The sequence below is a fragment of the Erithacus rubecula genome (assembly GCF_903797595.1).
Source record: "Erithacus rubecula genome assembly, contig: scaffold_156_arrow_ctg1, whole genome shotgun sequence".
NCBI lineage: Eukaryota > Metazoa > Chordata > Aves > Passeriformes > Muscicapidae > Erithacus > Erithacus rubecula.
In genome coordinates this window covers 253,418-276,143 of record NW_027636148.1, presented here as the reverse complement: position 1 = coordinate 276,143, position 22,726 = coordinate 253,418, and the positions used below count along the sequence as shown (strand labels likewise).

The following is a 22,726-nucleotide window of genomic DNA, read 5'->3' as shown; positions in this document are numbered from 1 at the left end:
GCCCTGGGAAATCCCAGCTAGGACACACAGAAGAAAAACCCACCCAGTGGTGGGAAAAACCCACTCTCCTCCCTGCTTGCATTGCCCCCAGAAAACATTAATAAGCTAAGGCAAACAAGGGCAGCAAAGCAGTCCAAGCCCTTCCTCGCCTGCACACCAAACTGAGCAGTGCCCAGGTCTGACCCCCCTCTCTGCCACCCCCATGGGGTTTGTGTCAGGCTGGCTGCCCCAGCTCCAGCCACGGCTGAGTGGCTGGTGAATGAGGTTGGCAGAGCTGGTAGCTGGCCCCCCTCTGATCCCCACCCAAGAGCAACTTGGCTGCAGAAGCAATGCCATGGCCTGCAGCAAAGGGGGAAATCCCTGGTGCCACAGCCAGGCTGGGCCATGAGATGCCCAGGAGCATCCCCCAGGCTCGGCTCACCTGCAAACTGCGTGTAGACTGTGTCCTGGAGGAAGGTGCCACAGCCGAAGTCAATCAGTTTGAGCTGCCCGCTGTCCAGGTTGATGATGATGTTGGCCGGTTTGATGTCCCTGTGCAGGACCCCGCAGCTGCTGCAGTGACGCACGGCCTCCAGCACCTGGCGAAACAGCCCCCGCGCCTCCTCCTCCAGCAGGAATCTCCGAGCCGCGATGAAATCACGGAGGTCCTGACATCGCTCTGGACGCTCCATCACCAGCAAGAAGCAGCTGGGCAGCTCAAACCACTCCAGCAGCTGAATGACTCCAGGGAACCCAGTGGACACCTTGTCCAGGAGCACGATCTCCAGGGGCGCACGGGCGCCGTCGGGCTGTGCGAGGAGCACGATGCCGTCAGCGGGGCTGAGGCCGTGCCAGGGCTCTGGGGCTCCTCAGCCAGCCCGGGATGCTCTGCACCCCCCGCTCACCCCACGCCCGCTCTCCCTGCAGGGCTCCCGGCGGCTCCCACCCTGCCGGGTCCCGGCTCCTCGCCGCCCGGCACGCCCCGGCTTCTGCCGCTGGCCCCATTCACTCACCAGCTCGCCCCAGTGCTGGATGCGATTCCGGGGTACGCGCTTGATGGCGACCTGCGAGCCAAGGGGCAGCAGCGGGCTGAGCTCGCCGCCCGGCACGCCGCGCTCCAGCCTCCCCTTCCTCGTCTTCTTCTTCCTCCTCCTCCTCCTTCTCCTCCCTCCTCCTCCGCCCCTGCCACTCACTGGGGCACCGTCTGCGAGCCGGGTGCCCGAGAAGACGCTGCCAAAGCCGCCGCTCCCCAGCAGCGAACCCATCCGGTACCGCTCCTCCAACGCCTCCTGCGCCTTCCCTGCGGGCGACACGCGGCTGTCAGCGCTCGGCCCGGGGCCAGACACGGCCCCCGACCATTCCCCGAGCGTCCTGGGCTGGGCATCCCCACCCGCCCCGGGCCCCGGCGGAGCTCGGGCCGAGGGAGCCTCGGCGGGGGTCGCGGGAGTGGCCGCGCCGCGTGTGCCCTCCGCGGGTCCCGGGAGGAGCCGGAGACGGGGCCGGGGCCGGGGCTGGGACTGGGGCTGGGACTGGGACTGGGACTGGGACTGGGACTGGGACTGGGGCTGGGGCTGGGGCTGGGACTGAGGCTGGGACTGGAGCTGGAACTGGAACTGGAGGTGGAGCTGGAGCTGGAGCCGGAGCTGGAGCCGGGGCTGGGGCCGGGACAAGCGGAGCCAAAGAAAAGCGATGCCTCCCCAGCCCCAGGCACTGTTGCCCAGCCAACAGCGCCACACCCAGGACAGCGAGAGGCGGGCGGAGACGAGACCGCGGCGAGACGAGCGGGGCCGGGGGCGGGGCCGGCGACGGGGCAGGGGCAGCCCCGCCCGGGGCCGGGGGCGGGCTCGGAACATGGCCCGGAAAGGGGAAGAGGGGAGAAGGGAAGAGAGGGAGAGGATCCGGGAACGGGACCCCGGGGAAGAGGGTGCGGGAATGCGGGACAGGGAGAGGAGGAACAAGAGATCCAGAGGATCTGTAGACTCGCTGCTTCTACTGCCGCTGCTGCTGCTGCTGCCGCTGCCGCTGCTGCTGCTGCTGCCGCTGCTGCTGAAGCAACTGACGCGCCGTGGCCGTTTGTCCGTGTGTTCGTTTGTCCGTGTGTTCGCTCGTCCGCGTGTCCGTTCCACGCTCGCCCCACTCGCCCCATGGCCGAGCCCCGCGCGCTCCGGGGGCAGCCCCTGAGTCTGTCCCGGAACGAGAACTTTGCCCTGTTGAGCCAAGCCCCAAGTCCTGACTCCCACACGGTGACACGGGAATCCCCTAGGTCCCTGCTGTGCACTGGTCCTGCTGAGGCTCAGACACTCTCGGAGCTCATTCCCTGGCTGGAGGATTCCTGCCCGAGCCAAGCACTGCACTTATGTCTCCAGCATTGCTTTCCAGCAAAACCTGGGCAAGGCAAACTGTTTGTAGCTTATGGTATTTTAGAGTGTCTAAGACTCACAAGTCATTGATCTTAGAGGTGAGATCCATTTGGACTTAATGGCATGGAGAAGCAGTGCAACACTAAAACACTAGAAAAGGGGAGCATAGAAATAAACACATGAAAACATCTCGGATTGTTTCTTTCCATTTTCATTTCACTTCTGGAAAGCTGTTTCAGTTTTCCAAGAATCTTCTCCACAGTCCTGTCTGCTCTTTTCAAGAGCCTTTCGTGGAGAACGAGGTCGAGCTTCTGTCACAGGCTGTGCCACCAATGCAGCTTCTCTTGGCTTTCCACACTGTGTCTGCAGCACGAGTTGTGCAGCAAAGCAGGACAAATGTTTGGAGAACTTGACAACTTATCCTTTCTTTTCCTTGTGGACTGAGGAGTTGTGCCATTGGTAAGGTTTTCATTGTGATTGTTCCAAGCTTGGAAAACAGGAGGTGGTACCAGGAATTGTTAGGGAATGCAACCCTGACTGGACTCAGAGAAAGAATCTCCAGAGCCTCCAGCTGGAAGTGGAGAGTTGTGTGATAATCATTCCCACGTCTCCATGGACACCTGCAGAGTAACCTAGACCGTGAAAATGGGCTGACAGCTGTAGTTTGTTTCTGTGTTCAGTTTAGATCATTCTACATCTCTTGCACTGGTATAAATCAAGAGCACAATCTGTTCATGATAAACACTAGACCAAGCTGGACTGCTCAGAGTAGATGACAAAAAGAATCTAAAAAGGGGAAATGCAGGTGAACTTTGTGGACTTGGTGAACATTGTCTGCAAGAAGGGTAGTTTTTTCTAATAATTTCTAGTCCATTCCTTGTGCTTTTATCCTTCTGAGAAGGCCATTTGCATCCCAGATTCCTCATCAAAGGAGAACCCTGAGCTTGTGGAACTGTGTGTCTCTGCTTCTCTCAGGGACACTCAGAGTGAGACAGGAAGCAATTTTGAAGCAGTTGTATTAAAGCAAAACCAGTTATTAAGTAGAGATTGATATCATTCACCCAAACCAAAACCTTTGGCTCAGCCTGGAGCAGTGTCCTTGAGGGGTGTCCCCAGCCCAGGGAGGAAGGCCCACACCCCCCAAGGAGGGGAATGTCAGGACACGCTGCTGTTACAATCTGGGACGGGGCTTTTCCAGCCTGGGGTGCTGCCCTGTCACTCAGATGTGCCCAGGCCGTGCCAGCTGAGCAGCTCTGCTGAAGTTCTCAGTGGTGGCACTTGGTTGTTCCCTGCTCTGGGGATTTTCCCAGCTCTGCCACAGCTTCAGCTCCCTCTCAGGATGTTGAACTTTGGGATGGAGGAGTCAGGCTGGTTCCAGCATTATTCACCCCAAAAGCAGCGTGACCCCCTCCTTCATTTCCCACTGGGGGCTTTGCAAACAGAGCCTTGTTGGAATTTGAGCCCATTGCAGGCAGAGCCTCCTGCTCCAGCAGGAACTGCCTTTCCTGGGCCATGGCCAGGCCAGGTCCTGCTGCAGGAAAAGCCCCAGGCAGCCCCAACACAGGGAAGGGCTCGGGCACAAATACAGAGTGCCATGGGGGACCTGTGCCAGGAATACTATCGAGACCGAGAATGGGACTGGGAATACGGGAGGGGGACCGGGAACGGAACCGGGAATAGGGACAGGAACCGAGAGTACGAGGTTTTGTTGAAGCAATGATTTTGGATAAGGGTTTAGTTTCTTTTCTAACGTCCAGTGGTGATGAAGATGGGCTTGGTGTTCTTCTGGGAATTTAGTGGAGAAAGGCTTCTCTGATGTTTCTAATTTCATGTTTTATTTAGGTAGGAAATATTTAACTCTTCCCCTTGGGTAGGGGGTATCTCAAATGGGATGATGTAATTTGATCAGTCCTGCAGTGAGACTTGATGGCTTATTAACAGAAGATATCTTCCTGGGCAAAGGATGGGTCCTGGAAGAGATAAAAACAACTGTTCCACCAAGCACAGCTGGCCTATTAACAGAGGATATTCCCCCTGGAGTTATAAGGGATAGGTCATGGAAGAGATAAGGAGCACTGCTCCACCTGGTTTTAACAAATAATGGTAGAATATATACACTTCTGGTTACATCTTGCATTGCAGCCTAAGGCATTATCTACTCCTTATTCTATTACTATCTGCATCATACCTAAATTAATTCCTTCTTTAAACTCTGCAAGATAAATAAATATTTAGATAGCTACACAGATAGACAGACAGATACATACATACATACATACAATGAAAGTTTACACACACTTCTTGCTTAAGATTAGGTTTTTTGTGGTTCACAACAGGTTTCTTTATCTTTCTGCATTACCTACCAAGTGTAACTAGGTTCTTGAGCAAGAACAATCTTACGGATGCATTTGCCTTTGCTTGAGCTGGGCCTAATCTAAACAGTCTAAAATACCTTTTATGTGCACTACAGGGACTTTATCCCCATCCACTGCCTGCAAGGGCTCAGACTGGGCAGGACTCGCTTGAGTGATGGACTCTCAGGTGTTGACTGTTTAGGTGGCTTTTGTTAAATTCATTTCTCAATTTTTAAAGGTTCCCCCACCAATTGCCTTTCGGATAGTTTTAAGTGGTCTGTTGTATAGTTCAACTTTCCTGGCAGCTGGAGTATGATAAGGGATATGATCTATTTATTCAATATCATGACTTTTGGCTCAGATGTTTCTAAGGCTGTTCTTGAAATGGGTCCTGTTGTCTGACGATTCTCTCAGGGCTGCTGTGTCTTTATAGGACTTGCTTTTTTGGGCTTCAGATGGTGTTTTGAGTAGTAGTGTGAGGTACAGGGTGGGTTTCTAATGATCTAGTGGTGGCTTCTACAATTGTGATCACGTAGCACTTGCCTTGGAAGGTTTGAGGCAGTGTGATGTTCATTTGCTGGGCTTCTTTATACTTATATTTGGAATACTGCCCCCCATATTAGAGAGGCTTTATGGGCTGGGCCTGTTTAATTTTAGCACATGTCTTACAGTTACAGATAACTTGAGAAATGCAATTTATAGTTAAATCTACTTTTCGGTTTTCTGCCTACTTACAGGTGGCATTTTTTTGCCTTAGTGCCTTGAAGCATTATGGGCCTATTGAGCTAGGAACAACTCTCCCTTATGTTGCTAATTTAAATTTATTGGTGACATCTCTATTTTTGCAGCTTGATCTACTTGCTTGTTGTTTTAGTGTTCTTTATTAGCTTGACTTTTGGGGATGTGGCTGTCTACATGATGGACTTTTACAGATAGTTTGTCTGAGTGGCAATGTTTTTCCACTCATCAGCAGCCTCAATTGGTTTTCCTTTATGCTGTTAGCTGGCTTTTTTTTTTTACCTTTCCAGCTAACTCCACAGAGCATTGGTTACTATTTCTGATTCAGTATGAGGGTAGAGCTTTGGCCACTTCTCTCTTTCAGCAGTGTCCAGGGCCAGCTGAATGGCTTTGAGTTCAGCAGCTTGACCTGATTCACCTTCTCCTTCAGCAGCTTGTGCAACCTGTCCTGTGGGGTCCATGCAGCCGCTTTCCACTTCTGGTTCATCCCCAGGATGAGACAGAAACTGTCAGTGACAAGAGCACAGCGTGTTTCTTGTGCTGGCAGTTGGTTGTATGGTGGAGTTTTTTAGCCTGGGTTACTTGTTTCTTCTCGTTTTTGTTAATGAACCATTAAAAAAATCACCCCAAAAACATCAATAAAATCACTCAAGGACAACCTCAAAATCCCTCAAAAACCTCAAAAAAATCCCTCAGGGACCCCCAAAAATCACCCCAAAACCCTCAATAAAATCCCACTGGGACCCCCCAAAATCCCTCAAAAAAATCCCTCAATGGCCCCCCAAAATCACCCTAAAAACATCAAAAAAATCACTCAGGGACCCCCCATAAAATCACCCCAAAAACATCAATAAACTCAATCAGGGACACCCCCAAAATCAACCCAAAAACATCAATAAAATCACTCAGGGACCCCCAAAATTCCTCAAAAACCTCAATAAATTCCCCCAGGGACACCCCTAAAATCACCCCAAAAACCTCAATAAAATCCCTTAGGGACCCCCCCCCCCCCCAAATCACCCCAAAAACCTCAATAAAATTGCTCAGGGACCCCTCAAAATCACCCCAAACAACTTCAATAAAATCACTCAAGGATCCCCTAAAATCACTCAAAAACATCAATAAAATCTCTCAGGGACACCCCAAAATCACCACAAAGACATAAAAAAAATCACTCAGGGACCCCCCATAAAATCACCCCGAAAACATCAATAAAATCACTCAGGGATCCCCAAAATTCCTCAAAAACCTCAATAAAATCCTTCAGGGACCCCTCAAAATACCTCAAAAAAATCCCTCCAGGACCACCCAAAATCACCCCAAAAACCTCAATGAAATCACTCAAGGGACACCCCAAAATCACCCCAAAAATCTCAATAAAGTCCCTCAGGGACCCCCCAAAATCACCCCAAAATCATCAATAAAATCACTCAGGACTCCCCAAAATCACCCCAAAACCATAAAAAAAATCACTCAGGGACCCCCATAAAATCATCCCACAAATCTCAATAAAATCCCTCAGGAACCCTCCAAAATCCCACAAAAACCTCAATAAAATCACTCAGGGACGCCCCATAAAATCACCCCAAAAAACTTAATAAAATCCCTCAGGGACCCCCCAAAATCACCCCAAAATCCCTCAAAAACTTCAAGAAAATCTTTCAGGGATCCCCAAAATCCCTCAAATCTCACCCGGGATCCGTCAAATTCTCTCAATAAACAGCCCCGGATGCCATTTTCCTTTTTTCTCCCTTCACGGTAGCCGCGCTCTGATTGGCCCCGCGCCGTGAGGCCCCCGGCTCTCCCATTGGCTGAGCGTTTCCCTCATTTTCCATACACCCCTCTGATTGGCCATAGCTGGTTGCTGGGTGAGGAGCCGTGCGTTGATTGGCTGGGGGGAGAAAAAGGGAGCGGGGAAAAGAGCGGGCTAGTATGAGGTGAGTGACATCGTGATTGGCTGAAAGGCCGCAATGGAGGCGGGGCTACCGAGGTGATAAAAGGGGCCGCGAGGCGCCGAGAGGCTCAGTCCGGAGGTGGCTGCGGTTGCGGATCGCGGCGTCAGGGCAGCGTTTAAGTCATTAATTTCTTAATTTAATTAATTCAATTTACTTAATTACTGGCGGGATGTTCGCGGTGACTTTAAGGTGCCCAATTAAGGCGCTAATTGGCGCTCTGGCGGAAAATTCGAGGCTGCTTTGGGCTTTAAAAAGGGAAGCCCGGGGGTGGGGGGAGGGTGGTTTAAAGCTCTTTTAAATGGAATTATTAATATATTTTCCAAATTTGATCCCTTAAGTAACTTATTTAATCGGTTAATTGGTTTCAATCGCGGCGTTCTGCTGCTTTTTTTTTTTGAGGGTTTTCAGGTTTTGCTGGAGCAGCGATTTTAGAACTAAAATCGCGTTTTTTAAACGCATTTTTGCCTCAAATGTATCTGTCTCGTCTGCTTAATTAAATTAAATTTTGCTGCAGTTTAATATTTTTATTAGCAATTTATTGATTGAAGTTTTATAGATGGTTTTCAAGTTTCATGTTTTGTTAAACTCGATTTTTAACCTTTAAAAGTTTAAAGTTAATTAAAGCTTATTGCTGTTCAATTCAACTATTTAATTTAATGCTTAATTAAATGCTTAATTAAATATTTATTCAATTTTGCGGTGAAGTTTTGGAGCTTTTTGAGGCATTTTCTGGCCGTTTCTCACGTTTTTGCCTTTGTGAAATTTTAATACTGCGCTCATTGTGTCAAGGTAATGAATATTTAACTAAAATTAATTAATATTAATATTTAATAACATGTATTCAGAATTAGCAAATCTTATTTAAATTTTTTCGGGGGATTTGGCCGTGTTTTAAGGTCAAAAATCCCCAGTTTTAACCATTAAATTAAATATATTTATAAAGTATTTATTTAATTTATTAAGTAATTATTTAATTTATTAAGTGTTTATTTATTGTTGCATTAAGTTTAAACGTCCATAAACAAATCAAATTAAACTTTAGGAGGATTTGGCTGCAAATTTCTTTCTTTTTTTTTTTCTTTAAATGATTTTTAAAATTCCCTTTCCATAATTATAATTTAATTGATTCATATTCCCATTGAATTAATTAATTAATTAGAATTCCCATTTTTTTACCACTTACGAGCAGATTTTCACTTTTTTTTTTTTTCCCAAACCGCCTCGTTTCTCCCTCCACCCCCCGAATTTTTCCAAAATAACAAAATTAATTTAAAAACTTTTGCAAATAATTCATTAATTCATTAATTAACCGGGATGAATTTCCATCATGTTCAACTACCCCGAGGTGCTGCGGAGACACTCGGGCTGCTTCGGGACCATCTGGTGAGCACAATTTGGGATTTTGGGGGCTTTTTTGAGATTTTTGGGATATTTTGGGGTTTTTTGGGGGGATTTTTTGGGGGATTTGGGGGGTTTTTTGGGGATTTTTTTGGAGATTTTTTGGGAGTTTTTTTAATTTTGGGGGGATTTTGGGGGATTTTGGGGGATTTTTTGGGAATTTTGAAGGATTTTTAGGGGATTTTTTGAAAAACTTTGAGGGATTTTATGGGGAAATTTTGGGGGGATTTTTTTGGGGATTTGAGGGGATTTTTTTGGGATTTTCTGGGATTTTTTGGAAAATTTTGGGGGATTTTTGGGGATTTTTTGGGGGGATTTTTTGGTTTTTTTGGGGGATATTTTGGGGGATATTTTTTGGGATTTTAGGGGGATTTTTTGGGGATTTTTGGGGAGGATTTTGTGTCCGTTTTTTTGGATTTTGGGGGATTTTCAGTGGATTTTGGGTGGTTTATGTCATTTTTTAGCTCATTTTGGGTCAATTTTAGCTCATTTCGGGTGGATTTCGGGTGATTTTTTCAGTGGATTTTGAGACATTTTGGGTCATTTTCTGTCAATTTTTGCTCATTTTGGGTCATTTTTATGCTGATTTTGGGTCATTTTGGGAGGATTTTGGTTCAATGTCATTTTTAGCTCATTTTGGGTCATCTTCAGTGGATTTTGGGACATTTTATTTAAATTTTTAGCGGATTTTGGATCATATTAATGCGGATTTTGGGTCATTTAAAATCAATTTTAGCTGATTTTAGGAGAATTTTGGGTGAATTTTGCGTCATTTTTCTGTGGATTTTGAGTCATTTTGGGGGATTTTAGCTCATTTTTGGTGAATTTTGGGTAATTCCAAACAGATTCGAGGTGGAATTTGGGTCATTTCTGGCTGATTTTGGTCAATTTTGGGGTGATTTTTGCAATGGGTTTGGGGGAAAATTTGGGGAATTTTTTTTGGAAATTATTTTGAGTTTTGGGGCAATTTTTGGGGAAATTATTTTGAATTTTGGGGCTATTTTTGGGGAAATTATTTTGAATTTTGGGAGGATTTTTGGGGACAGTATTTTGAATTTTGGGGCGATTTTTGGGGAGTTTCAGGGGGATCTGGAGGGATTTTTTGGGTGGATTTTGGGTGATTTTTGGGGTTTTATTCAGGCTTGCAGCCACCTGCCACTCTCGCCGCCTCCGCCGGGAGTACCTGGGGGTGGATGTGCCCAGCACCAGGTGAGGCCCCAAAATCCCCCAAATTCACCCCCCAAAATTAAACCCCCACATTTACCCCCAAAAAACCCAAATTCTTCTCAAAAAACCTGCAAAAACCCCCCAGATTCTCATTTTTTTATTCCATTTTTCCCATTTTTTTCCCAATTTTTTTTCCAAATTTTTCACCAATTTTAGCCTTTTCCTTCCTTTTTCCTCTTTTTCTTTATTCCACATTTTTTCCTCAACTTTATCCCATTTTTTCCCAGATTTTCCCCAGTTTTATCCCACTTTTTCTTAATTTTTCCCCAATTTTTTTTCCCCAATTTTTTTTCCCCAATTTTTTTTCCCCAATTTTTTTTCCCCAATTTTTTTTTCCCCAATTTTTTTTTCCCCAATTTTTTTTTCACCAATTTTTTTTTCCCCAATTTTTTTCCCCATTACATCCAAATTTCCTCAAATTTTTAATTCCAATTTTTTCCTAATTTTACCCCATTTTTTATGCAATTTTCCCCCATATTTTATTTCATTTTTACAAAAATCCCCAAATTTTTTAATCCCTGTTTTTCCCCAAAATTCCAATTTTTTTAATCCCCCCCCTTTTCCCGCATTATTTTGCCCCCCCGTCAATCACGCCTTGGCCCCGCCCAGCGCCGCTGTGTCTTCGTTCGTGATTGGCCGGAGCGGTTGGGAGGCCCCGCCCCCTCGCTGCTCGCTCTGTTTGGGCGCGATGCTGCAGCTCGGTCTTGCGAGAGTTTACAGGAGGCAATGCCGGCACCTGCTCGGTAGGCGGCGCCACCCGCGGGATTATGCAAAGAGCGCTTCCGGAGCGGGGCATTTTGGGGTTTTTGGAGGGGAATTTTTGGGGGAAGTTTTGGGGGGATTTTTGGGGGGAATTTTTGTGATGGATATGGAATTTTGGGGAGAATTTGGAGTTTTTTTAGGTAATTTTTGGAATGGATTTTGGGGATGGATTTGGGATTTTGGGGATATTTGGGGACTATTTGGAGATTTTTTGGAACATTTTTGGGATGGATTTGGGGGAATTTTTAGTGGAAATTTTGGAGCGATTTTGGGGGGATTTTTGAAAGGGAATTTTAGGTGTTTTGGGGAAATTTTTGGGGTGGATTTAAGGAAATTTTGGGGGGAATTTTCGGAGCAATTTTGGGGGGATTTTTGGGTAATTTTGGGGCGATTTTTGGGTAATTTTGGAGGGAATTTTTGGCAATTTTGGGGGAAAATTTGGGCTTTTTGAGGGTTTTTTTAGTGGAATTTTTGGTTTTTGGGTGATTTTGAGGAATATTTGGGGAGATTTTTGAAGGGTTTTGTTGGAATTTTTGGGGCATATTTTTAGGAGTTTTTGGGGTCTTGAAGAAAAAATTGTGGGCCAATTTTGGGGTGATTTTGAGGCAATTGTGGAGATTTTTTTGGAGGAACTTCGGGATTTTGAGGGTTTTTTAAAAGGGGATTTTTGGGGAGATTTTTGAGTGAAATTATTGGGAGCTTTGTGGAATTTTTGGGTAATTTTGGGGGGTTTTTGAGGGGATTTTGGGGGATATTTTAAAGAATTTTTGGGGTCTTGAAGTTAATTTTGGGGTGGATTTGGAATAATTTTGGCAAGGTTGTTGAATTATTTTGGGGGACATTTGGGGAAATTTTGAAGAGTGTTTGGGGTGGGTTAAGGGTAATTTGGGGGGAATTTGGAGAGAGTTTTTGGAGGATTTTGGGGAGGAAATTTGGGGAAATTTTGGGTGTTTTTGAGGGATTTTTGGTGGATTTTGGGGGAATTTTGGGGCGATTTTTGGAGTGAATTTGGGATTTTGGGGGGAATTTTGGGTTTTTGAGGGGATTTTTGTGGAAATTCGGGGTTTTGAGGCAATTTTGGGAAGATTTTTGGGGGGATTTTGGAAAAAAAATGGGATCTCGAATGGAAATTTTGGTGAATTTGGGGCATTTTTGGACATTTTTGGGCCATTGTTTTCCAGGATTTCGTATTTTTGGGACATTTTAGTGTTTCATGGTTGATTTTTGGGTGGATTTTGGGGCGTTTTTGGGTCATTTTTGCAGAAGAAGTTTCGGTGATTTTGGAGAGGCTGAATCGGGTGCAGCGCCCCCTGCTGGACATCGATGTCACCCCCCCCCCAGGATGTACCAAAAATTCACAAAATTCACCCCAAAAATCCCCCCAAATTCACCCAAAATCCTCAAAAAAATCCCCCAAAAATTCACCCAAAAATCCCAAAAAATTCACCCAAATTCCCTTAAAGATCCCCTGGGTGGAGATGGAAGGGAATTTTCAAAAATATCAAAAAATCCAAAAAAAAAAATCCCCCAAAATTCAGCAAAATTAATTTCCCAAAGTCCTCCAAATTTTTCCCCAAAAATCCCTCCAAAATCCACTCCAAACTTAACAAAATCCCCCCCAAAAATCACCAAAAATCCCAAAAAATTCACCTTAAAATCCCCTGGGTGGAGATCAAGGGAATTCAAAAAAAATATCAAAAAATCCCCCAAAATTCAGCAAAATTAATTTTCCAAAATCCTCCAAATTTTCCCCCAAAATCCCCCCTAAATCCACATCAAACTGTCCAAAATCCCCCCAAAAAATTACCCAAAAATCCCTTAAAGATCCCCTGGCTAAAGATCAAGGGAATTCCAAAAAAATATCAAAAAACCCAAAAAAATGCCCCAAAATTCAGCAAAATTAATTTCCCAAAATCCTCCAAATTTTCCCCAAAAATCCCTTCAAAATCCACTCCAAACTCCTCAAAAAAATCCCCCCCAAAAATCCCCCCAAAAATCACCAAAAATCCCCCCAAATTCACCCAAAAATCCCTTAAAATCCCCTGGGTGGAGATCAGGGGAATTCCGAAAAAATATCAAAAAACCCCCAAAAATGCCCCAAAATTCAGCAAGATTAATTTCCCAAAATCCTCCAAATTTTCCCCAAAAATCCCTTCAAGATCCACTCCAAACTTTCCAAAATCCCCCCCCAAAATCCCCTACACTGCTTCAAAATCCCCCAGTTTTCCCCAATTTTCCCCCCAAACTTTCCCCCAATTTTCCCCAATTAATTTTATTTTTTTTCCCTTTTTTTTTTCTCATTCCAGGTCTCTGCTGCTCCCAGATTCCAGAGCTCTGATGGAGGAGCTGGAGGCAGCTCCTGATCCCTTCTTTGGGATCATGGGGGTGGGGCTGCCCCAGGTGAGGAAGAAATTCTCCTTTTTTACCCCAAATTCTCCTTTATTAACCTGAATTCTCCTTTATTAACCCAAATTTACCCTTATGAACTTAAATTCCCAATTTTCCCCTTATTTTCCCCCCATTTTCCCCCCAATTTCCCCCCATTTTTCCCCAATTTTATCCCATTTTTGTCCCATTTCTTATCCCATTTTTCACCAATTTTATCCCACTTTTTTCCCAATTTTATCCCACTTTTTCCCCAATTTTTCCCCAATTCTCCCAATTTTTTCCCAAATTCCCTGAAATTCTCACTTTTTTCTCCATTTCTCCCCATTTTTCCCAATTTTTGTGTTTTTTTCCCCATTTCCAGGTCGAGGAGCTGCTTCTACCCCCTGAGGAAATTGAGGCACCCCCAGGTGGGACCAAAACTTCCCCCAAAACTTCCCCCAAAACTTCCCCCAAAACTTCCCCCAAAACTTCCCCCAAAACTTCCCCCAAAACTATCCCAAATTTGCCCCAAAGTCCCCCCAAAATTTCACCCAAAATCCCCCAAAATTATCCCAAAATTCTCCCAAAACTTCACCCAAAATCCCCCCAAATTCTCCCAAAACTTCCCCCAAAATTCCCCAATTTTGCCACAAAATTTCCCTAAAATTCCCCCCAAATTCTCCTAAAATTATCTCAAAATTCCCCAAATTCCCCCAATTCCCCAGAGCGCCCCCTGGTGGCCACGCCCGAGTCCATCACCCTGTGGGAGCTGGAGCTGCCCCTCCCCCCCCGGCCCTGCCCGAGATGAGAAACCCCCAAAAATTTGGGGAAATTTTGAGACATTTTTAGGGCTTTTTTAGGAGGAATTTTGGTGGATTTTGGGGAAATTTTTGAGAAATTTTGGGAGAATTTTGGGTCATTTTTGGGGAATTTTGGGGACAATTTTTAAGAAAATTTTGCAAAATTTGAGGGATTTGGGGAGAATTTTGAGAGAATTTTGGGTCATTTTTAGGGAATTTTGGGAGAATTTTGGGTCATTTTTAGGGAATTTTGGGGACAATTTTTAAAAAATTTTTGGGGATTTTTGGGGCTAATTTGGGCTGAGTTTTTGGGACTATTATGGGATGTTTTTAGGATATTTTGGGCAAATTTTGGCTGATTTTGTATCCCAGGTGGAGCTTCCTGAGGTGATCCCAGGGGAGCTCGAGCTTCTGCTGGAGACTGAAGGTCAGAGGTCACCCAGGGGTCACTCAGGGGTCAAGGTTATTTTGGATAATTTTTGATTAATTTTTGTTTATTCTGAGCCTTTTTTGTTGTTCATTTTTGTTATTTTAAGATAATTTTTTTCAATTTTTGGTCATTTTTGGGTCATTTTCAGGTAAATTTGGTAATTTTTGGGTCATATTGAGTCATTTTGGATAATTTTGATTTTTTCTGGGTAATTTTTTGGTATTTTTAGACAATTTGGAGCCATTTTTGGGGGTTTTTTTGGTTTAATTTTGTGTCATTTTTTTATTTGTTTTTATTCATATGGGGATTTTTTGTAATTTTGGTCATTTTTGGGCCATTTTTGGCAATTTTGGGGGTTTTTTAGGTAATTTTGTGTCATTTTTAATTTGTTTTAATTCATTTGGATTTCTTCTTGTAATTTTGGGTCATTTTTGGGATATTTTGGGCCATTTTTAGGGATGTTTTTGTTAATTTTGTGTAATTTTTAATTTATTATATTTGGAGTTTTATTTTTTGTAGTTTTGGGTCATTTTTGGGATATTTTGGAATTTGGGGGGGGGAGGGGGGAAATTGTGGGGTTTTTGGGTTATTTTGGGGGTTTTTTTGGTAATTTTTGGTCACTTTTGTCTCCCCTCCCCCCAGTGGAAGCACCAGAGCTGGAGCTGCCCCTCCCCCCAGGTGAGAAATTTGGAGGGACTTGGTTAAAAAAATGGAAAATTTGGGAAGTTTGGGAGGAGAATTGGGTCAAAATTTGGGGGAATTTTGGGGAAAATTTGGGAATTTTGAGTGAAAAATGGGGCAAGGATGGGAAATTTTGGGAAAATTGGGAAAAAATTGGGAAAGAAGTTGGGAAAAATGATAAAATTTGAGAAACAATTGGGGAAAGTTTTGGGAAAATTGGGAAAGAAATTGAGGGAAATTTGGTGAAAAATTGAGGAAAAAATGGGAAAATTTGGGGAAGAAATAAGTAAAATTTCAGGGGAAAAATGGACAAAGAGATTGGGAAAAATTTGGGGAAGAATTGGGAAAAATTTGGGAAAATTGGGAAATAAATTGGGGGAAATTTGGGGGGAAATTGAGGAAAAAATGGGAAAATTTGGGGAAAAATTGGGGAAGAAATTGGAGGAAATTTGGGGGGAAAATGGAAAAAAAATTGGGAAAAAAAGGGGAAATTTGAGGGGAAAATTAGGAAAGAAATAGCGGGAAAATTGGGATAAAGTTTGGATAAAATTGGGAAATTTGGGAAAAATTGAAAATTGGGAAAAAATTGAAAAAAAATACAGAAAATTTGGGAAAAAATTTTGAAAATTGGGGAAAAATTTGGGAAAATTGGGGAAAAAATTGGGAAAAATTTGGAAATTGAGAATTTGTTCTGCTCCTCTTCCTCCTGCAGGCCCCACCCCCCTGAGGCTCCGCCCCTCCCGCCTCTGCCCCTCCCCCCACCGGTGCTGGCCCCACCCCCTCCCCGGCGGCGCTGACCCCTCTCTTCTTCCCCCCTCCCCCCGCTGTGACCACCAGACTCAAATCCCGGCCCAAGAATTTGGGAGGGGCTGGAGGAGCCTCAGAGGGACTGCAGGGAAAGGGTGAGTGACCCCTGACCCCCGAGTGACCCCTGGCCCCTGAGTGACCCCCGAGTGACCCTGAGTGACCTCCAGGGGCCTGTGGAGCTGCCCCACAGATCCCGGCGCCCCCCAAGTGACCTGCTGGGCACAGCCTGCCATGGTGAGACCCCAAAATCCACCCGATAAACCCCAAAATCCACCCCATAAACCCCAAATCCATGCCATAGACCCCAAAATCCATCCCATAGACCCCAAATCCATCCCTTAAACCCCAAAATCCATCCCATAGAACCCAAACCTGCCCCACAGATCCCGATCCTTCCCCATTGACCCCATTCCTGCCCCATAGATTGACCCCATTCCTGCCCCACAGATTGATCCCATTCCTGCCCCATAGATTCCCTGCCCCAGATTAATCCCATCCCTGCCCCACACATTCCCTGTCCCACAGATTGATCTCATTCCTGCCCCACAGATTCCCTGCCCCACAGATTAATCCCATTTCTATCCCATAAATTCCCTGCCCCACTCACTCTGACCCCATTCCCTGCCCCACACATTCCCTGCCTTATAAATTGACCCCATTCCTGCCCCATAGATTTCCCCACTCCATACATTGATCCCATTCTTGCCCCACACATTGCCTGCCCCACAGATTAATCCCATTCCTGCCCCATAGATTCCCTGCCCCACAGGTTCTGACCCCATTCCTACCCCATAGATTTTTCTGACCTCATTTTTACCCCACACATTTGCTACTCCACAAATTCCTGCCCATAGATTTCTCTGCCCCACCCCCTCTGACCCCATTCCCTGACCCACAGATTGATACCATACCCTGCCCCACAGATTTCCTGCCCCACACGTTCCCTGCCCCACACATTCCCTGCCCCAGATTAATCCCATTCCTGCCCTATAGATTCCCTGCCCCACCCACTCTGACCCCATTCCCTGCCCCACACATTCCCTGCCCCATAGACTGATCTCATTTCTGCCACATAGATTTCCCTGTTCCATACATGGATCCCATTCCCTGCCCCACACATTCCCTGCCCCATAGATTTTCCTACCCCATACACTCCCTGCCCCATAGATTCTGACCCCATTCCTGCCCCACAGACTCCCTGCCCCCCAGATCCATTTCCTGACCCCGTTCTTTGTCCCTCTCTCCCCCAGCTCCCCTCCCCCCTCAGCTGCTCCAGTTTTGGGGTTGCTGCTTCTGGCCCCTCCCCCACCCTCGGCCCCTGGAGCCGCCCCCAGAGCTGCCCAGTGAGGTGGAGGTGGGGCTGCCCCAAAAATCCCAAATTTCCCAAAATTCCTGACCCAGAAATCCAAAAATTCCCAAAATTCCTGACCCAGAAATCCCAAAAATCCCCAAATTCCCAAAATTCATGACCCAGAAATCCAAAAAATTCCCAAAATTCCTGACCCAGAAATCCCAAAAATCCCCAAATTCCCAAAATTCCTGACCCAGAAATCCCAGAAAGTCCAAAATTCCCAAAATTTCTGACCCAGAAATATCCCAGTCTGGGATTTCTCCTTTGCCCCGAGATCACCCCAGAGGGACACGAAGGTGGTTCAAACCCTGGTTTTCTCTGAAGCAGCTGAAGAGAGACTGCCAGAGACGGTTTTCTCTTGTTCCAAGGATTGTTTATTGTTTCATATCTCAGGGACTTTTTGCCTGGCCAGCAGGGTCTGCTCAGCCTGGCATCCATGGTGGAATCTGCCTGGTGAAGGCAGGGCTGATCTTATATAGTTTGTACTACGTATTACATGTTTGCAAAATTTTCCCAATACAAAAAAATTTTATTAAATGGTCCAGCCCTGACCCCATCCAATCCATAAGTGCCAATGTGTCACCCAACATGGATGACATAGAAAAGAAGGAGGAAAAGATGTCCACCCCCCAAATTCTCCATCTTGGCCACGTGTCCCTTATCATAAATATTCCAAAAAACCTATTTATCTACATTCTAATAATCTAATTTACACTTTACTAATTTTGGTGGCTTGTTTCCATTCTCTTTGTGCTGACAACTTCCCCCAGGGGTTAGAATTCAGCACCTGTGACACCAGGGTCTCACTCAGAGGTCTTTGAGACCCTTGTCAGGGGGGTTTTGAGACCCCCAAGGAGGCCAGGGGTACGCCCTGGGCTCCCACACAGGCCCAGAGGGAGGGGTGGCATCCTGGGGTCTCAGTCTCTGATCATGGTCTTGAGGCAGATCAGAGAAAACTTTGGACTGACTCTTACACAAAAGCAGTATATGATTCAGTTATGCCCAAATCTGCATCCTGAATAGGCCAAAGGCCGTGCACTCTAAGTCCAGTGTAGAAGTTTTGTTGATGCCTCTCTTTTCTTCCACAGAACATGGAAAAACCCAAAATTTTATGGTCACTGTACCCCAAACAGATTCTGACCACCACATCTCCCACCAGCCCTTCTCTCTTTGTGAACAGCAGGACACAGAGCTTTCCTGGGGAGCGGGAAGAGAAGGAAACCTCCCCAAAGTGCAGCCTGGAAGGTTCAGCCTGGAGATGAGGAAGCAGCACAGTCCCTGCCAGGGCAGAATGTTGGTGGCCCAGGTGTCCCAGCTGAGGCTGGGCCATGCCATGGCTCTGTGTGCCAGGAGCCGGCAGCGCTGGTGCAGGGAGCCCAGGGAGGGCACAGCAATGCTGGGCTGAGAAATGCTGGGGGACAGCGAGATGGGCGTGTGCAGCCAGCCAGGGAAAAGCCTAAACAACAAACTCCACTCGGAAGACAAATGCTCAATACAGGCTGCCTGGAATGATGTCACCTTTCTACAAGCTACAGTATAACCAGAAATTATCTCTGTAAGCAGAATTCTCTGAGTCTTCCAACTGAATTCTCTGTCCCCATCCTTTCCCTGGATCTCTGTTGCAGATGGAAATTGATGGTGCCATTGTCACCTTGAACCCCTCTCTTGAATGCAGACAGTTTTCCCCAGGTGTGTTAAGAAGTTGTTGCTCAGTGTCTATGCAAAGCTTTTGTATCCTCATGGAACCAACTGTCTCCATGGAAAGGAGACAATTGTGACAGTTTGGAGCCTCACAGAAACAAGGTTCCATTGTGACACTGAGGGGAATTAGAGAATCAAGGAGACCATTGTGACACAGCAATGCCACAGGGAAGCAATGGTCCATTGTGATAATGCAGATCCAAGGAGACCGTGGTGATACTATGAGACCTCATGGATCCAAGGGGCCACTGTGATACTGGAGAACTTCATGGAACCCATGGTCCAGTGTGACATTGCAGCGCCTCATTGGAACAAAGGAACCATTGTTGGTCAGCACAGAAACTCCTAGAACCAAGGGGCCGTGGTGACACAGCAGGGCCACATGGAACCAAGGAGTGACCAGTGACATAAGAACCTTATTGAACTGATGGTCCATTATGACACTGCAGAAACAAGAAGACCGTGGTGACACTATGAAAACTCAGGGAACCAAGGGGCCATTGTGACACTCCAAGGCCTTGTTAAACCAGGGAGATCATTGTGACCCTCCAGAACCTCATGGCACTAAGGGTTTATTGTGACACAGCAGGGTCCCATGGAACCAGTTGTCCATTGTGATAATGCAAATCCAAGGAGACCATGGTGACGCTCGGGAAGCTCATGGAACCAAGGGTCCATTGTATCCTGGTTTGGAGGACAGGCATCTGCCAAGAAAGGCAGAAGCTTCTCTTTGAAATGGAGAAGGTAAACCCCCCCCACCTCTAAATTACTGTAATTTTGAAATTAAGGGGCTCTCATGCAAAGATATGGGAATTAGGAATAAGAGCTGTTTACTAGGAAAATTAAAATAGAAATACAGTATTACAAAGAACAATCCCAAAACACTGACAGAGTCAAAATACAACCTGACACCCCGTCAGTCAGAGTGTTGGCAGCAGTCCAATTAAAAGGTGGCTGCAGTCCTCCTGGAGTGACAGATGTAGTTTAGTTGAAGCAGTGCTCCTGTAGAAAAAGTGCAGTTTTCCTCTGAAAGTCCAGAGATGATGTGGAAAGGTCTGGCTTTCCACTGGAATCCAGTGGAAAGAAGGTACCTTGTTGTTCAAAATCTCAGTTTTTATCTAGGTAGGAAGGGCTTGGCTCCTCCCCTTGGCTGGAGCATCTTCCAATGGGATGATGTAATTTTATCATACAGTGGGAATTAATGGCCCAACAGGGGATGATATCTTCCTGGAGGGAGGATAGGTTGTGGAAAAGATAAAGATGATTGCCCCACCTAGTCTTAAAGATGGCCCATGAGCAGATAATATGTGCCACAGAGATAAGGGTCACTACCCTACCCAGCTTCAACACGTGGTGATAGAATACACATTTTTGTATTTCTGCAACCCAAGACACCTGAAAAGTTCTCTGTGTTTGTGGTTGCTTGTGTTTCCTTGACTGCTGCTACTAGAGTCCTGGCTCTTATTTTTTGTTTTTCCTTATCACTTCTAACATACACTTTTTGCGCTTCCCATAACAACTCCTGAAGCCCCCTATCCTGCTGATCTTCCAATTTTTACAGCTTCTTGCTGATATACCCTCAAGACTTAGCTACGAATTGTGTTTTCAAAAGGACCTGCCCTGCTGCTGTATCAGGGTCTATGCCCGAGTATAATTGCAAATCCATTCTTAGTCTCTCTAGCCATTCTGTCTGAAACTCGTCCTTCTCTTGGTGCTCACTCAGAGCTTTCCCCACACTTTTTTCCCCAGGCACTGCTCCCCGAATTCCTTGGATTATCATCCAGCTGAAATCCTTCATATTCTGTCCATGTTCCACCTCCTGATTATTCCAGTTTGGATCTGCCAGAGGTCATATCTGATCTCCTTGTTCTGGCCCCTGCTGATCTCTTTTCCAAGCCTCTATTCCTGACTCTTTAATAATTTCTCTCTCTTCCTTTGTAAATTGGAAATATTAAAAAGATTCTTAAAATAGACTGCAATTTCACTCCACCACCCCCCAGGGCTGCATATTTACTTTTCTCATGGTTAGGAGGTTCTTTTGAATTCACAGATAGATTTAAAGCTTGACAAATCTAATCTTCAAATGATTTAAACTCTGGCCAATATAAATTGTCTGCATAGATTTTTTCCTTTGTTTATTCAAACATAAAATAATGGATCATTTTCTGCTTGCTTTTTCCTCTTTAGGATTCCCTTTTAACCCAGTATTGTAATATGATCCTCAGTGGACTGTCCTGAGGAATACTGCTCCCCTTCTTGGAACCCCCCTCTTGGTTCCCAGGCATACCAGGTTCTTGTGAATTTTTCTCATAATTCACAACCCTTTGATCAGAGGTCTTACTCTTCCTCTGACCCATCTATGGTGGCAAAAGACTAAGAAATCCCTTATATCTTAGTGTCCCATGCTCTCCCTTACTTGTTTAGTGGTTCAACTTTCTCACTCAATATTTGCACATAAAATATTTACAATGTTTTATCTTTTGCCAAATACTTGTCTCCCTCCTAATTCTCTGATTTTTCTTCTCAATCTATTTTCCCTAACTTTTCTTCTCAATCTATTTTCCCTAACTTTTCTGGCCACTTTCTTCAAACCCTTTAACCACATACAATTTCCATCTGTTTTTCTTCTAAAAAATAATTTAACTAAACTTAGTCACTTCCCCCCTAAGTCATCTCTTCGAGTGTCAACTAGCTCTGTTCTCCTTAAAGACTTTTTCTGTGAGTTCTTGGGCTGGGACCTTCCCTCCCAGTCCCTCCCGGGGTCTTCACTTGTTCTTCCCTTTTGCTTCCCTTTTTTTCCTGGCCAGCCTCCTCACAGAAAACTGAAAACAGGGTACTGGGAGGCCCCCACTGGCTTTGGCTATCGAACCATCTCAAATATTCCTCCCTCACACACACAAGCACACAGTTGCCACCCCTTTACCCAACCCCGTGGTACTTACACAGTCTATTTTCCCACGGTTTTTGTGCACAAGACATTTTATGGGCACTTTACCTTTTGCTGGCACTCCTCCAGGAGCCTTCTTTTAGTGTGCATCCTATTGCTAGCTTCTTTTGCTTATGCTTTATTTTAATTTGGAACTCCTTCTCCAAGAGTGCCTAGTCTAGTCTTGGGACCACCTTAACAACTGGTGGGGAGCTCTTTCCCAAAACTAGCTACTCTTCCTTTGGACTGAGTTCCCAGGTTTCGACTCCAAATTGTGAATGATGTTCTATTTGTCCAATTAACCAAACAACAAGATTAAATTTAGCTGCAATTTTAAAGAGCAGCAATTATATATAAATTTATATAACCAAAGTATATTAAATACATATAATTGAATATATACAAAATTTGGTAGTGAGTAATTTAGTATAATTGAGGTTCAAATAAAGCATAAGCAAAACCAACTGGGGTTACACTGACCAGGGGTAGGGTTGGGGTTAGCCCTTCCTCCCATACCAAAACAAGCTAAAAATCTCACTTACATACTCTATGTTAATACATGTTAATACAGAATGTTCTGGAAAGCTCCTCCTGGTTTCTATACCCAAAATCGACATCATTATTCCGCATTGCGCATGCTCCACTAGTAGTTAGGGGGTCTCTCATCCTTTCAGGGGTCTTTATTTCCAGTGAAGTCTCTGTGTCTTCCTTGTGTCTGCTGCTTAACCTTGCAGGTAGTGCAAGCACACTAAGCTCGGGGTTATGTAACTAAGCATATGTTCCCACATCCAAGTGCGCAGTGCCTGGAATCATCCCAATTTGGCCCATTCCAAGGTCTAAACTTTTTATTTCTAGATGCTGTTATTAAACCTACATGCTTCTTCTAATAT

The 22,726-nt window shown here is 45.3% G+C and overlaps 1 protein-coding gene across 1 annotated transcript; it reads right to left on the bottom strand.

Moving 5' to 3' along the window:
- Nucleotides 1–214: 214 nt before the first annotated feature.
- LOC306815561 (serine/threonine-protein kinase pim-1-like) lies at nucleotides 215–2,125 on the bottom strand (the record flags this gene model as incomplete). Its single annotated transcript, XM_079332135.1, has 5 exons — nucleotides 215–339; nucleotides 422–788; nucleotides 993–1,043; nucleotides 1,173–1,496; nucleotides 2,117–2,125. The coding sequence occupies 5 exons, from the start codon at nucleotides 2,123–2,125 to the stop codon at nucleotides 215–217; spliced, it is 876 nt and encodes a 291-aa protein (XP_079188261.1).
- Between the last annotated feature and the right edge of the window lie 20,601 nt (nucleotides 2,126–22,726).